This window comes from Ahaetulla prasina, chromosome 1, assembly GCF_028640845.1.
Source record: "Ahaetulla prasina isolate Xishuangbanna chromosome 1, ASM2864084v1, whole genome shotgun sequence".
In the NCBI taxonomy this organism is placed as follows: Eukaryota; Metazoa; Chordata; class Lepidosauria; order Squamata; family Colubridae; genus Ahaetulla; species Ahaetulla prasina.
The window spans coordinates 360,953,181-360,968,574 of NC_080539.1; the positions used below are offsets into that span (position 1 = coordinate 360,953,181).

Sequence of the window (15,394 nt, forward strand, 5' to 3'; positions counted from 1 at the left end):
ACCAACCAGCCGTTGCCTTAAGGAGGTGGGGGAACCCGGCCAAGCTTTATACTAGGGTTGATTTGCTTTGTTTGTATGTGAATATCACAAATGGGGGGTGGGGGTCTGTTAGCCTGGATTTTGGAGGATTGGGGGTTATAGACCCGAGAGTATGGCAGGACTTTAAAACAGGGGTCTCCAACCTTGGCAACTTTAAGCCTGATGGACTTCAACTCCCAGAATCCCCCAGCCAGCAAAGCTGGCTGGGGAATTCTGGGAGTTGAAGTCCACCAGGCTTAAAGTTGCCAAGGTTGAGACTCCTGCTAAAGGACTGAAACGTGCGGATACAGGTGGCGTGTCTCTTTGCGAGCGTCTGGCTTCTCGCCCGTGTTTCCTCCGCCGAGAGGAATTGAACGACGCTCCCTTAGCAGGGCAGGACCCAGCCCTCTCTTATGGCTGGGTCCTGATTCAGAGGTTAGGAATTTGCATCTGATTGCTATTTTGTCATCCTATGATTTGTCTATCCAGCTCTGTGCACGCCTTAGGCATCGAGGGAGGAGGAGGAGGAGGAGGAGAAGGCCATGCAATCGCTTGTAAAGGGAAACTTACTAATCCAAGCCAGATAAGGGAGGCAGCATTCAAAGCGACGCAATTAAAAAAAGGAAGGAAGAAAAAGAAAGGGGGAGGGAGGACGCCACAGCGAGGAAGAAAAAGAAGAAAGAGGAGGAAAAAAAAAAGAGAGGGGGGTGGGGGTGGAGAAGAAAGAATCTGTCTGGAAGATCAAAAGGGAAGGAAGCATCGCGCGTGGAAAACTGAGCGGCCCAGCTGGATCAGAGACTGGGGTTTCGGGGGAAGAAAGCAACCCAGCCAGAAGCAAAAAAAATGAGGCTCCCCTCGCCTGCCTCTCTGCAAGGTAAAACAGATTAGGAATCCGCTCTTCTCGAATGTGTGTGTTTTTGTGTGTTTTTTTAAATGGACAAACGGCTCCAAGCGGGGACCAGGGGTGTGTGCGTGTTTGTGTGTTTTGAAATTCGAGCGAATGGAAAACAAAATTGTTGGCGTTTTAAAGAAGAGATCTTCAGCTTTCCCTAAGAAGGGAACGGAGGGGGGGGTGTTAATGGGGGGAGGGGGGAGCAGAGCGATATAAATAAATGGCTAAATAAAGTTAATATGCAATGTGCTTTACGGGTTGAGCGAGACCTGGCATCGCCTCCGCGTTGCTGCTTTTCTTTTAACTGCCCTTGGATTCTGACTTTACTTTAAAAAGAGAGAGAGAGAGAGAGAAAACCATGGTTATATTTGAAACCGAGTTGTGGGAGGAGGCGGCGGGCAGCTCTCCTTCGTGTATTTCCCCCCCCCCTCTCCCTTGGGGTGCAAATGAGTCCCTCGCTGTCCCTTTTCCTGAGCAAGCTGGCAATTCCGCTCCTCGATTAATTTTGCAATTTAATTTTAAGCTGAGGTGTGTGTTTTTTTAAAAGACAGTTGTAAGGTAAACAGTACGTCTTTAAAAGTAATCCATTTGGCTCGCTTCGCCCCCCCCCACCATTAACATTTGTATGGATCGCTTAGCGACTTTTCCCTCAACTGTTTTTTTTTTCTGTTGGATTGTTCTAGGTTGATTTTACACAGTGTCGAACGAGCACTTTAAAAAAAAAGAAAGTCTGCTTTAGTGGATCTCGTTGAAAACGCTGCCTTATACTTCTGTAATTTAATATTACAAGCTGTTGGGATCCAGAATATTTCGTTCTGTGAAACTGCCTTTATCTTGCACCCTTTTTAACATTCCAGGTCTCTCCACCTTAACCTAGAAATAATCTTAAAAGATAGCATGCCATTAACAGCATGTTTATTCAGAAAAGTCTCTCACTTGGTAGGTGGGATTGTCAGTGTAGTTTAAGACAGCATTTTGCTTACTTACCAGTAACAAAGAGATAATATTTTTCTGTATTCACTTTGGAGGCACCTTCTATGCCCTCCCCATTTAATGGCTAAAATGGAACACCGTGTTTAATAAAAAGGGTGTGTAGTAGCATGAGTCTCTTTTTAGTCATTTGGCCAGTTCATCTTCAAGCCCCTTTTCTATAATATCTGTTTAGAAGGACTCAAGGTCAAAGTGGTGAATGTACTATTGGTAACTATGAAAGCATGCACACTAGTGTGTCAGCAACAAGAGTGAGTTGAGAGATCTGATTGTGTTGACTTTGAAGGCACCAACTGGATCAATATATCATATACAGATGCAGTGCCTCTCTTTTGCCTACCTATCAGGCTTGCCTGTGGATTATTTAACCTGCATGTGAAGGGATGGTTTTGGAAATATTGCATTTAAAGGAAGGCACCCTTTAACTTTGTTATACAGCAATTTTTGTCTGCATCCTGTGGCTATATTTCTCCTGACTGCTGAGCTATCTCTATCATTCGACTTTGCAGGAATTACTAGTTTGATCTCTTTTTTTAAAAAAGCTGAAAAACACGATTGAGGACTTGGATTTCCCTTTGCAGTCTTGGCTTTTACAAGCTTCTCTCTAGCAGAGTGAGAGGTAATTTAGGGTGTTTCAGGGCCCTCTCTGGAATTTAGATCACCTGAGTCTTTTGCAAACTAGCAAAAATCCTGAAACATGCAAGATTATGTCGCTTCTGCTGCTTGTGATCACTAAGGCCTAGCTCCTTGGATAGACAATGGTTTTGCTTCTGCCAAGAGAGCTTTATGCCCAGACATATTGTTTCTGCTCTCCTGCCAAAAGTTACATCTAGGAGAAGTTAAAAGGTGACCCCAGCTATTTAGAATCCAGCCTGTGGAGTCTGGCCTCTTTGTTCTTTTTACCTTGCTCACTAAAGGGTGACAAAATATTGAAACTGCTTGATGATGTTAATGAGTATGCAACACCACCTTACTCCTAACATACTTTATGAGTTGAAAAAGTCTGGCTTAGTCAATGATTGCAATTTTATAAGAGAGTGACTAATAACAAGTAGTCAAGGTCATCACCATTGCAAAATTTGGCATGGTGCAAATGCGTGCACACACATACATAATCTCATAGATACATATACATACAGGCTACAGAGTCCGTAGGTGGTATACAGAAGTTTATTGAGCTAGAGGCAATGAAAAAAGCAGAGCAGTTTTTTAACCCCAAAATGTCCTTAAATGATCAATGTCAATTTACTTCATCTCATTTATCAGTCTGAGAAAAATAATATTTAGTTGATTTATGACTCCTTAATTGTAACTGGCTGATTGTATCACCTTATCTTTGTTTCATTAAAACTCAGGAAGTTAGTTTTAATTCTTAGCTCTGTGCATCTGCTGTGGCTTGTTCTTCTTACCAAATATTAAAATTAAATCCATCGCGCATGATACCATTCTATGGCACACATCTGCTCCAGTCCATGAATGTGGTCCATATGTAAAAGCACATCACCACATGCAGCTCAAATAGCTTCTGCTCCTAGGCTGAATTTAGAATATGCTTCCCAGATGGGAAGGAGAAATCTGAAAATCTGATTAACCTTATGCTATTAACTTCATTTGACAGAGAATTCTGTCCAAGGAATTAAGAGTCTTAAATTTCAAGCCCCTGTGCATGGAAAAAATAGAGGGCATGCGAAAAACATTTGGGATCTGGACAGCTTTACATCTTGTGTTTGGGGATTGATTGGCAGCACAGATAATAGAATATTTGCTGCAATATAAATTGCAGCAAAGATACACCCAAGCCTTGAGAGCGAAGCGTTTCTCCTTGTTGTCTGTCCTGCGCACTTTAACTTGCTATAATTTCTGCCTATCCTTAGGATGATAATATCAGCACTAACTAGAAAAATCCCACCACCTCTTTTTGCTTAGCTAACAGGCTTCTGTAAATTGCCTTTTGTTTCACTTTCTGCTGCTTTCCAGATTAATAAAGCATTAATGTCTCTGGCCCAGAACAAAGCTTAGATGAGGCTGCCTTTTGACATCCCAATTCAGCCATTTCTTGAATTCTTTTTTCTTTTTCTCAAACTTTGACAACTGTTATACCCTTGTTTATATCTGGAATTGGCTCTATAGTTTGAAGGGGAATTGGTGGGGAACTAAAATATTTTTGGCAAGGGAGGGTTGGCTTTAGATAGGAGAAAATGTGCAGACATTATAATTCATCTTTAATTTCTAGGCATGAATTGCATAAAGGAGGAAGAGAAGATACTTTTCTCATGCTTTAATGCATTTGAAATTACGTATTTTGAGGCAGAGATAGACAATTCATATACCTTTTTTCTTTATTATAACATTTTACCAATCTAAGCCAGGGCCAGGGGCCATACTCTAGTTATATTTTGTTGGTCATTTTGAGTTTAGCTATATATATTTTAGGCAAGCAACTTAAATTATATTAAGTAATGAGAAACAGGCACTACTAAATTCACCAGAATTGAAATATTTGGTATTTATTGTTTGCCTACCCTTTTGCAATTTACCTATTCAATTATCTATACACCCACCCACGCCAATCACTCTTCAGTAATACTCCCTCATGGTTACTGGACCGCTATTAATAATATTCAGTTCTTGAAAATTTCCGTAATATAAAAATTCTATCGTGGCTGTTGGGGGAAAAAAAAGCCGCAACCAACTGACATTGTGAATGTAAAATTATTAGTGTTAGTTTCCATGTTCTGGGATTTTTTGGAGATTCAAAATATCAAAACCCATGCAAAGTTATATGTAAAACGGACAGTGTTTTCTTTTTTTCTTTTTTTGATTGAGATGAGGTTATTCTCAGAGGATTTTTGCCCCGTACAGGTAGTCCTCAACTTACAACAGTTGATGTAGTGACTGTTCAAAGTTATGACGACACTGAAAAAGTGAGTTATGACTGATTTTCACACTTATAACCATTGCAGTATCCCCATCGTCACATGATCAAAATTCAGATGTTTGACAACTGACTCATATTTATGACAGTTGCAGTGTCGCAGGATCATGTGATCTCCTTTTGCGACCTCCTGACAAGCAAAGTCAATGGGGGGAAAGCCAGATTCACTTAACAACTTTGTTACTAACTTAGTAACTGCAGTGATTCACTTAACTGTGGCAAGAAAGGTCATAAAATGGGGCAGAACTTCCTGAACAAATGGCTCATTTAGTAACAGAAATTTTGGGCTCAATTGTGGTCATAAATCGAGGACTACCTGCATTTGTTTTGGGGGCATTCTCTGTTGTCCCTTTTTATCCATGGAAATGCAGATTTCATACTTTCTTCCTTGAGGACATGAAAACCAGAATGCATAATTTTGGTTCCTTCCTTTGCGCTGTGCGGCCAAAGGAATTATAGACTGTGTCCACTAAGGGTCTCCTGATTGGTTCCTGCTTCCTCTGATGTCATTAAAGCGCTTGCCTTGATGAAGATTCCATGGCAGTTGGGAAGAAAAGGGTATTTGGTGGGAGACGGCCTTGGCAGGAGACTGAGAACAGGGTTGGTTGGCAGGGCTGTCTGTTAAATTTAAGTTGGGGTGTGTGTGTGTGTGTGTGTGTGTGGAGTTTCCAGATCTATTGAGTTAGTTGTACTGAAAAATAGCTATTTAAATTAAGACTGATGATACCTGAGAAGCATCTTCTCAATTGTGGCCATTGACAAACCGTTCTCTTCTTCCAACTCCATGGAAGAATTGATCTTTTTGTGAGCTAATGAAATTGGTGGTCCCCTTCAATCATACATCATTGATCCCCCTCCTCCAGTGTGGTGTATACTGACGTTCTCCAGTTTAAAGCCTTTTTTAGAGTCTTAAGACTACAATTTTTCAGAGTTCCCAGGCCAGGCTGTCTAAGAAACTGGGAATTGATTGAAGAAGGTTCAGCCTCAGTCAGCTATGGACTAAAAGTCTTGCAGTATTAAATGGGAGAGGTTGCGAGTTGGATCCAAGCCCCTTTTCCATGCAGCCTAATAGTGTAGGCTCTTCTGCAGGTAGTCCTTGACTTACAACTATTCATTCATTTAGTGACCATTCAAAGTAGCAAGAGCCCTGAAAAAAGGGCCTTATGACTGTTTTTCACACTTACAACTGTTGTAGCATCCTCATAGTCCCGTGATAAAATTCAGCCAGTTGGTATGTATTTATGACAGTTGCAGTATCCTGGACCTTTTGCGACCTTCTGACAAGCAAAGTCAATGGGGAGGCCAGATTGACTTCACAACCAGGTTGCTAACTTAACAACTGCAGTGATTCACTTAATGATGTGTGGCAAGAAAGGTCATAAAATGGGGCTATACTCACTTAACAACTGTCTCACTTAGTAAACACATGCTTCGGGCTCAATTGTGGGTCGTAGGTCAAGGACTATCTGTATTCTCTCGAGGAAACTTTGATGGATCTCAGAAAGCCAAGAAAAATCATCTCTGGTTAATGTTTGAATAGGAGACCCAAGAATACATTCTAGGATTATAGGTCAGACTGGAAAGTTGAAAAATACCTGAGAATGGCAGTGGCAATGGCAAACCACTTCTGTTTTATTTGCTGAGAAATCTCCATGGACATCACCCTGTGGAGTCACCAGAATTTGAGTTTCAGAGAAACTCCTTATTAGAACCAGTATAGTGAGGAGTTTATGGCACTGAACTGGGACTGGGAGAAATTGACTTTGGCTGAAGTTCACTGAAACATAGGTTCTCAACTGATGCCTTTGGGATAGTTGCTAATTTAGTCTATCCTACATTGCAAGATCGTTGTTACAAAAAATTGAATAAGGCATAATGAGTCTAGCCGTTTGTGTCTGACTATATCTGGGAGGAGCCCTTTCAGTTTTCTAGCTATTCTTCCAACCCTCAGTGAAAATTCCATGCATATTATGACTGCATTAATCTAAGCAAGTTTGAACGAGCTTGGGGGCTCTTAGGGAAGGCATGCATGGTCTTGTTGGCTGGTTCTGTCCATGGGAATCTTAATTTCTGCTCATTTTTTTCCCCTCTGTAAAAAGAGCACTATGTCCTGTGGCATTGGAGCAGATAACGCCAGAATGTTTCCTTTTCCTAGAGAGATGATGATCTTCCCTGTGGTATTCAGAGGCGTTGTGTGAAGTTTTGGTGGATGTTAGAAAATACGGTAATAAGCTTTGGTGGCCAGGGGCAAGGAATCATTACGTCTAGGTGACCCAAATATAAATTAGAGAAAGTTGTTGTTGCCTCTTCCCCCCCCCCCCCATTTTTTAGGGCATCAGGCTACGAATAGTAATGTGGTTATGCGGTTATGTGTGGCAAATAGGCTCGTGAGAATTCTTAAGATATAGTAATTTAGCCCTGTCTACCTTTTGGAAGGGCTTAAAAACCTGTTTGTCCCCTCAGGCTTTTTGGACAGGATAGACATGGGAATCTGGTTGGTGTTTTCGCTTTGTGTGGATTGAAGAATTATTGTTTGTAACAGCATATATTTTAGGGTTTGTTTTCTACTGTTTTTATATCAACATTTCCATTTTTTTAAATTTGTATTAGCGACCAGGCATTATTTAAGATAGGCACCCAGGCAAATTTACAGAGTAAATAAACTTATTTGGGCCAATGCCCCCTGAGAGATCAGTAGAAATACAATTAAAAATATTGTTTGTGGACTCTGTGAACATGCTCTTTATCTTGAGATACATCTTGTAAGAGGTAGAGGGTTGGTTATAAGCCACAATCATTAACTGTGGACATTGTCTGAAAACTGCACCACTGTTCCCTTTTGACCAAAGGTTTTTGTTGGCAAAAGATGCAAAACTCTTTCCTACTTTCCTGTTGTTAAAAAAAAAATGATGTTCCCCTTTTTATAATTGCTTCCGCTTTTGTTTATGTGTGTATTATATGTACATACATGTGTCTGTGGGTATGTGATGTTTATAGCATCCTATTGATAAAGTTGGCTTCAAGGATAGTATTTATTTCCACTTTCCACATGATTCAGATTAAAGCTTCTGATCCTAGTGGGTTCTTGATGTTCTGTCTTCTATATCTACCATTTTTTAATCCATTTTCTATCTGTCTTTTTATAGACAGCCATTGGAAGAGCTACTTCAATAAAACACACCTTATGAGATCAACAGCTAGATTTTGTATAGTTCCTTTATTTGGATAAATTAGCCTTTGTTAAGAAGTCAAGTTTCTAGCTCTTGCCATCCTAATGTTTTCTCTGTATATGTTTGTGTTTACTTTTTTAAAGGACAGGTTTTTTACTGATGCCTAGATGAAGAAGAAGAGGTGGACAACTCACAGTTTGCAGATTGCCCCTAAGCCCTCCTTGGATGGAAAGAAACGTGGCAAGATAACAGGGTTAAGCTTCAGTTCAGGTTGGCGCAAAGCAACGTGGTTGTGTAGAACGTGGGACCTTGAACTTCAGGATCACGGCTCATTTTTAAAGCATCATGGTATTTGAATAGCCTTTTAAGAAATATCTGTGCAAATTCCTTTCTGTACAAATTGACTTGCTGTCGTCCTCTTGCTGTGGAAAGAGCCGCCTTTTGGAAGTGGTTAATGGTGCCACGGGCTTCTCCCTAACCCATACGACAGTGCAGTCTTTTAACTCTTTTTAAAGTGGTCGCCCTCCCCAGAACATCTGGGGCAGAGGGCATCTCTCAGCATTCCTCACGGCGCTGACCCCGACTGATCGCTATTCTACAGCCCCTCCCTCTCCTGTGCAAAGCATAGGCTCCTCCCCTTTGGAGCCTTGCTCTGCCCCTCTGACTTCCTCTGCCAGGACACTGCCCCCTGCAGGCAGAGCCATGAAGCTGCAGGCCGTCATGGAGAACCTGCAACGCCAACAACGTGCCCGGCTGCAGCAGGAGATGGAGGCGCGGCAGCAACAAGACCAGCCGCAGGGCAATCCTCTGCCCCTCCCTGCACCAAATCCGACCACTATGTTGTCATCCCCTGGCATCACAGCATTGCCCCGTGGCCGCAGCCAGGACCCTCCTCCCTCTGAGGAGGGGGGAGAACCTGACACTGCCCGGATCCAGAGGGCACAGATAGCAGCCCTGGCAGCTATGCGGGCAGCTGCGGCTGGCCTCAGACAGTCATCCAGCCCAGTTGGGTCGGAGGAGAGCCATTCTTCAGAGGAAGAAGAAGAGCTTGTAGGGGAAGAAGAGGAGGAAGAAGAGGAGGAGGAGGAGGAAGATGGCGAATACCCCCGAGAAATAGGCTCAGAAGAAGAGGACATGTAAGTCTTGTCTGAGGCCCACCCAGCACTTCTTGCTGTTTTGTTAGTGTCCTCATAAGGGGCTCAGATGTTTAGATCATGAAGGCCCACATGACTTGTGCCACAGATGAAGGGGTGTGGAGGAGGGGCTCATTGTCAAAAAATCAAGATGGCATCTGTGTAATCAAAGCCCTACCTTTTTGTTATGGGCATCACTCATTTGACACAGACTTTAGTAAAAGGGGTAGAGTTTCAATTTATATAACAAGCAATGATCATCTTGGTGTTTGTTTGTTTGTTTTTTATTGAAAGAGTTTTAAAAAAAACCAAAGACATTTTCCCCCCTTTTTCCCCCCCTCCCTCCCAAAAAACCCCCTTCCCCCCTCCCTTCCCCCCCCCCCCCCGGCTTCCCGGGTCAATCACAAGGTATTGTTATACATAAACCAAACATAGAATAAAATTTTCCCTTCCAATCCAATTAACCACATCCAAAGCTTTTCATCTCCCAACCCCCTCCCCATTACATAAAATAACTTTCTAATTATTCAAAGACAATCTGCTATTTCTTAATCTGATATCTGTTTTGTAGATAATCAATCCATTTTTCCATTCAATTAAATATCTTTCCTGCGTATTGTCTTTTAAAAAGCTGAGATTTTAGCCATCTCAGCCAAATTAATGACTTTCAGTATCCATTCTTCTATTGTAGGTACCTCTTCCTTCTTCCAGTATTGTCCAATCAACAGTCTTGCTGCTGTTATTAAATTCAGAATCAGTTTAGTCTCAATCCCTGTACAATCCGTTATAATTCCCAAAAGGAAAAATTGTGGCAGGAACTTTATCTTCTTCTTCAGTACATTTTGAATAATCCACCAAATTCTTATCCAAAAGACCTTAATTTTCTTGCAAGTCCACCAAATATGAAAATATGTAGCATCATCACAATCACACCTCCAACATTTCGCTTGGATATTAGGATACATACATGATAATTTTTTGGGATCTAAGTGCCATCTATACAACATCTTATAAAAATTTTCCTTAAATTCTGTGCTTGTGTAAACTTAACATTTCTAACCCAGATTTTCTCCCATGTTTCCAACATTATTGGTTCCTGAATATTCTGTGCCCATTTTATCATACAGTCCTTTACCAAATCCTTTTCCGAATCTATTTCAAGCAACACATTATACAATCTCTTTATATGCTCCTGGGTCTGATTTCTAATTTGCTTTATTAAACTTTCCTCCTTTGCATTATCCCAATTTTTTGATCTTCTTTCCATCTAGCACTTATTTGCCCATATTGAAACCAAGTATAATTCCTCCCTTCTTCATTTAATACCTGTAATGATTTTAATTGCAATCTACCTCCTTCAGCATACAAAAGTTCTTTATAAGTAATCATTTCCTGTTTCTGTTCTATATTTATATTCTCTATTGCATGTCTAGGGCTCGCCCATATAGGAATCTTGTAATCTAATGTATAAGAATAATTTTTCCAGACCATAAAGAGCACTTCTCAACACATGATTCTTAAAAGCCCTATCCACTTTTTTTTCATAAAATAAATACGCATGCCATCCATATAACAAGTCATAACCTTCTATATTCAAAATTCTTTCCTCTGTTAAGTTAAACCAGTCACTTATTACTGAAAGGGCTACTGCTTCATAATATAGTTTAAAGTTAGGCATTTTTAAGCCACCTCTTTCCCGTGAGTCCTGTATTATTTTCATTTTAACCCTCACCTTTTTACCCTGCCATATAAATTTATTAATCCCAATCTGCCAATCTTCCAAATTTTTATCCTTTTTAATTATTGGTATCATCTGGAACAGAAACAAAAATCTAGGTAACACATTCATTTTAATAGCCGCAATCCTTCCCAATAGCGATAACTGCAATTTTTTCCAGACACTCATATCATTCTGAACTTTTTTGGTGTTTGTTTATTTTTTGACACCCCTCCCCCTTAGAAGTCACTACCCCAGAGACCTTTCAGGTCCGTTTTGTTTTCTTAACCAAATCGTAATTTTTAATGTGACCAATGCATGATTGGACAGGAATCATGTGAAATATTTTTAATGCTAGATAATTGTTCGGTGAAGTAAAACCAAATGTAATTTTTGTCCTGGCCCCTCAGCGGTCAGATGCTAAGGAGTGGAATTCATACTTTACAGGGATATTGGAATGGAAGGTTGGGGCATAGCTGTATGTGCTGCCTTGTAATTCTTGTGCTAAAACATGTAATTCACAAGCTTTCTGGGCTCTGACAGAAAACCAAGGGTATGTTTTCCCTTGGATGGTATCCCTTTTGCCTTGGATGACAGAGTAGCCATTTTATAAACTTGAGCCTCTTTTAAATTATTTTTTCAAAGGTAAAAAGGTATCATTCACCCATCCCAGGGTGGGATAAAATAAATAACAAGTTGAGTTAATTTGTGGCTCACACAGAACATTGCAAAATGTTTTGGAAAGAAAGATTATCTCTCATTTGACTGCTTTTGCTCTTGATTTGGTAATTTGGTGTGCTTCTCCGTCAGGCTCCTGTGCCCCTCCCTGGTGTTGTTGGGGTCAGGAGACAATAAAACCAGCAGCTCTTAAGGCAAAACCAGTCTGGCTAGTTTTTAATGCCTTAGGCTTTTTGATTAAGTTCCTGATCCTTGTTTGAAAATTTCCAACCTATTTAAAAGGGGAAAAAAAAGGTACAAAGGGAGTGGGGGGAGAGAATGCCATTTTTCCAGAATCTTTTGAGGGGAGTGAAGTGTGGCTAAATATGCCTTTGTTTATTCAGCAGTCAGATACTTCTGCTCTAGCAACCTTCAGTTCTATTGGGAGTTTGATTCCCATAGCCAGCTGCCTGACTTCTAGGGATGGCTTCTGTAGTGGGGATGTGGGTGGGGGGACCTGAAAGCAAGCTTCATGAAGGGCTGTACCCCAACAGCCAGCTGAAACAGAACCTCAGTTTTTGACGTTTTTCAGTGTTCTTAAGGAATGAAGTGGTATCTAAAATCTAAGCAGGGCCACAGTACCTCCCACCCACCCACCCCCTTTAAGCCTCCCCAGAAATAATAAAGCAGACCAAAGCTTTGGACCTCCAGTTAACAATTCAAGTCATAAAAAGGAGTGCTGGGAGAGTTGCAGTTTCTTGTCTCTTAGCTACTTTAAGAAAAAAAGGTACAAAGGAGTGGGGAGAGAATGCCATTTTTCCAGAATCTTTTGAGGGGAGTGAAGTGTGGCTAAATATGCCTTTGTTTATTCAGCAGTCAGATACTTCTGCTCTAGCAACCTTCAGTTCTATTGGGAGTTTGATTCCCATAGCCAGCTGCCTGACTTCTAGGGATGGCTTCTGTAGTGGGGATGTGGGTGGGGGGACCTGAAAGCAAGCTTCATGAAGGGCTGTACCCCAACAGCCAGCTGAAACAGAACCTCAGTTTTTGACGTTTTTCAGTGTTCTTAAGGAATGAAGTGGTATCTAAAATCTAAGCAGGGCCACAGTACCTCCCACCCACCCACCCCCTTTAAGCCTCCCCAGAAATAATAAAGCAGACCAAAGCTTTGGACCTCCAGTTAACAATTCAAGTCATAAAAAGGAGTGCTGGGAGAGTTGCAGTTTCTTGTCTCTTAGCTACTTTAAGAAAAAAAAGACAAAGGTCCCCTTCCCGCCCGCCCCTCCCAAATTTATTCAGGCATCTAATAGGCTATCTTTAGTATAGGATTGACTGTAGGCCAGAATAAACAACTTTTTGGGACTGAGCATATTTGGAATATTGGCAAGCCTGTGATGGCTGCAGTCGCATTATGTTATGTTATGTGAAATCTGCCTACTCCTGGAATGGCTGCTGTGGTGGGTACAGTTCGTCCCAAAATAATTATTGGGATGCTGTCTGTCATTTTCAAGAGACTTACTGGGGCGCAAAGGTGTTGCTGCAAGTGACTGTGATCTGTGATGCAAGATGATGGTGCTTTGCAAGATGCCAGCTTGCTATTTAAGTATTTTAACCTAAACATGCCTTTTATTAAAGCTTGATGGGCATCAGGGAGGTATCTGGAGGCATATTTAGAACCCAGAGTCACCATTTTTATTACCCTGCTTTAGGTATTCAAGGTACTCCTTATAATTCTCTCCCTCTTTTAGGAAAGGCAAGTGGGTTGAAGATTTTGAAGAAGACCTAGGCGAGGAGGAAGAAGAAGAATATGAGGAGGAAGAAGAAGAAATGGTGGAGGGAGGGCTTGGCTCCAGTGCAGTGGCTACATCAAGCCCTGGCACCCCATTTCTGCACAAACAACAGACCCCCCAGCAATACCGAGGAGAACCTTCCAGACTGGTAGGGGGGCAAGAACGGGGCCATTCTGGGGTTCCCCAGCAAAGCCTGTCACAGTTGCAGCCTCAAGTCCTAGACCATGGAGATTGGACTTATGAAGAACAATTCAAGCAGGTAAGGTGTAAAATGTATTTTTTCTTCTTATCTTTAAATGACAGAACTCTTATTCAGTGGTTCTGCTGGTCAAGTTGTTGATTTTCCCCCCCTCCTTCACAGCCAATGAGGACTAGAACCTTGTTTCCATTTGTGTGTGTGTGTGGGGGGGGAAATATGTAGGAATATATGAGTGAGATAATTGCGTTAACCTGTGGCTTTTTAAATTTGGTGGAAAGGGTTAAGTTGAGACTTTGCAGTGGGGAATATCCTTTTCCCCCAGTTTGTTTAATGACATAATATATGAGCTGAAAAGCATGGTTTATACCTTTAGAAAATACTAATTGAGAGGCATTTCTTTGGGGAGAAAGTCAGCTGTATTTTCAGGTGGTATAGTTTGTGAGGCATTAATTTAATTTACGGACAAAAGGCAGTAGTAGAAACATAGTAGTGATAGAGACTCATAAAATTATGGACAGGATGGAAAATATTTTTATTTATTAAACTTGTACACAGGCCATCTTGCCAAAGGCATCTGTACCCGGCTTTCAGACATCGATTAAAAGCACACCATAAATCATCGAAATAATAAATAAAGATCTTAAATTTAAAATGAAATTAAAATAAAGCTAAGGGTGGAGAGGGAAGGAGAAAAGTGTGCCCAGGGAGGAGGTGGAGCGTTATCTACTCCCATTAGCCCCTGCCAAAGTGCCACAGTCCCATTGGTGCTCCATGTCTTCAAGGCCCTTCAAAAAAGGGTGGAGCAGATCTGACCTTGAAGGTGGGGAGGAGATGTTCCAGGGGGAGGGAGCCAGAGCAGAAAAGACAGAAAACATTAGTGCTTTGGTGTCCAGCAATTAATTTGTTCCATTTGCTCATTCAGGAGACTTGTAAATTGTCATTCAGGCAGGGCATAATTGAACCGTAATGGCAGAATACCTAAAATAATGTAGCAGCAGTTTATAAGTAGGACAGAATTAACTCGCAGAACTGCCTCCAGGTATCTTCATGGCTGCCTGCTGTCATAAAGGGCATGAAAAACTGCTTGGGTAAATTAATGGAGGAGAAGAACCCTTTCTAGTCCGACGTTCTCCAGATGGATGTGACTTGTAGTTCGGTTGAATTATGTGCAATGGCTTACGGGACCGCCTGCCGCCTACTTACGGGACCGCCTGCTGTTACCCTATGCCTCCCACCGACCCGTACGCTCACACAGAGAGGGTCTTCTCAGGGTACCGTCCGCCAAGCAATGCCGGCTGGCGGCCCCCAGGGGAAGGGCCTTCTCTGTAGGAGCACCTACCCTCTGGAACGAACTTCCCCCTGGTTTGCGTCAATTACCTGACCTTCGGACCTTTCGCCGTGAATTGAAAACGTACTTGTTCATCCAAGCGGGACTGGCTTAATTCTTAATTTTTAAATTTTGAATGTTTTGAATTTTAATAATTTTAAATTGGGTATTCTGTTTTATTGGGTCAAATTTGATGGTTTTTAAATTTTTCGGCCATTATAGAATATGTTATTTTAATCTGTTGTTTTAAAATTGTATATTGTATTGTTTTAATCTGGCTGTACACCGCCCTGAGTCCTTCGGGAGAAGGGCGGTATAAAAATCTAAATAATAAATAAATAAATAATAAATAATAAATGGCTGAAGCTCTTGGTTTAAGTTCTCACCATGGTGTGAATTCTAGGCATTGCTGCCCTTAGCTTTACAGAAGTCAGGAAGAGATACTGTTAATGACTTGTGGTTACTAGAGCCTCTGTGTTCAAAGCAATCTTCCTTTGAACGTCAGAGGCTGTTAGCTGATGAACGGGGAACTTTCCAGGTGGCCATTGTAGAGAGCACTCTGTTGA

The 15,394-nt window shown here is 41.4% G+C and overlaps 1 protein-coding gene across 2 annotated transcripts in view; it reads left to right on the top strand.

Annotated features, from left to right (window-relative positions):
* Positions 1-568: 568 nt before the first annotated feature.
* The window catches only part of ARID3A (AT-rich interaction domain 3A), a 91,911-nt gene continuing 77,085 nt past the window's right edge, over positions 569-15,394 (top strand). Inside the window, exons 1-3 of one of the 2 annotated variants that reach the window (XM_058163324.1) lie at positions 569-892; positions 8,149-9,141; positions 13,261-13,561. In XM_058163324.1, the coding sequence (XP_058019307.1) occupies positions 8,708-9,141; positions 13,261-13,561 (735 nt within the window). In that variant the 5' untranslated portion in view covers positions 569-892; positions 8,149-8,707. The remainder of the gene's footprint in view (positions 893-8,148; positions 9,142-13,260; positions 13,562-15,394) is intronic. The other variant, XM_058163325.1, reaches the window with a different exon arrangement.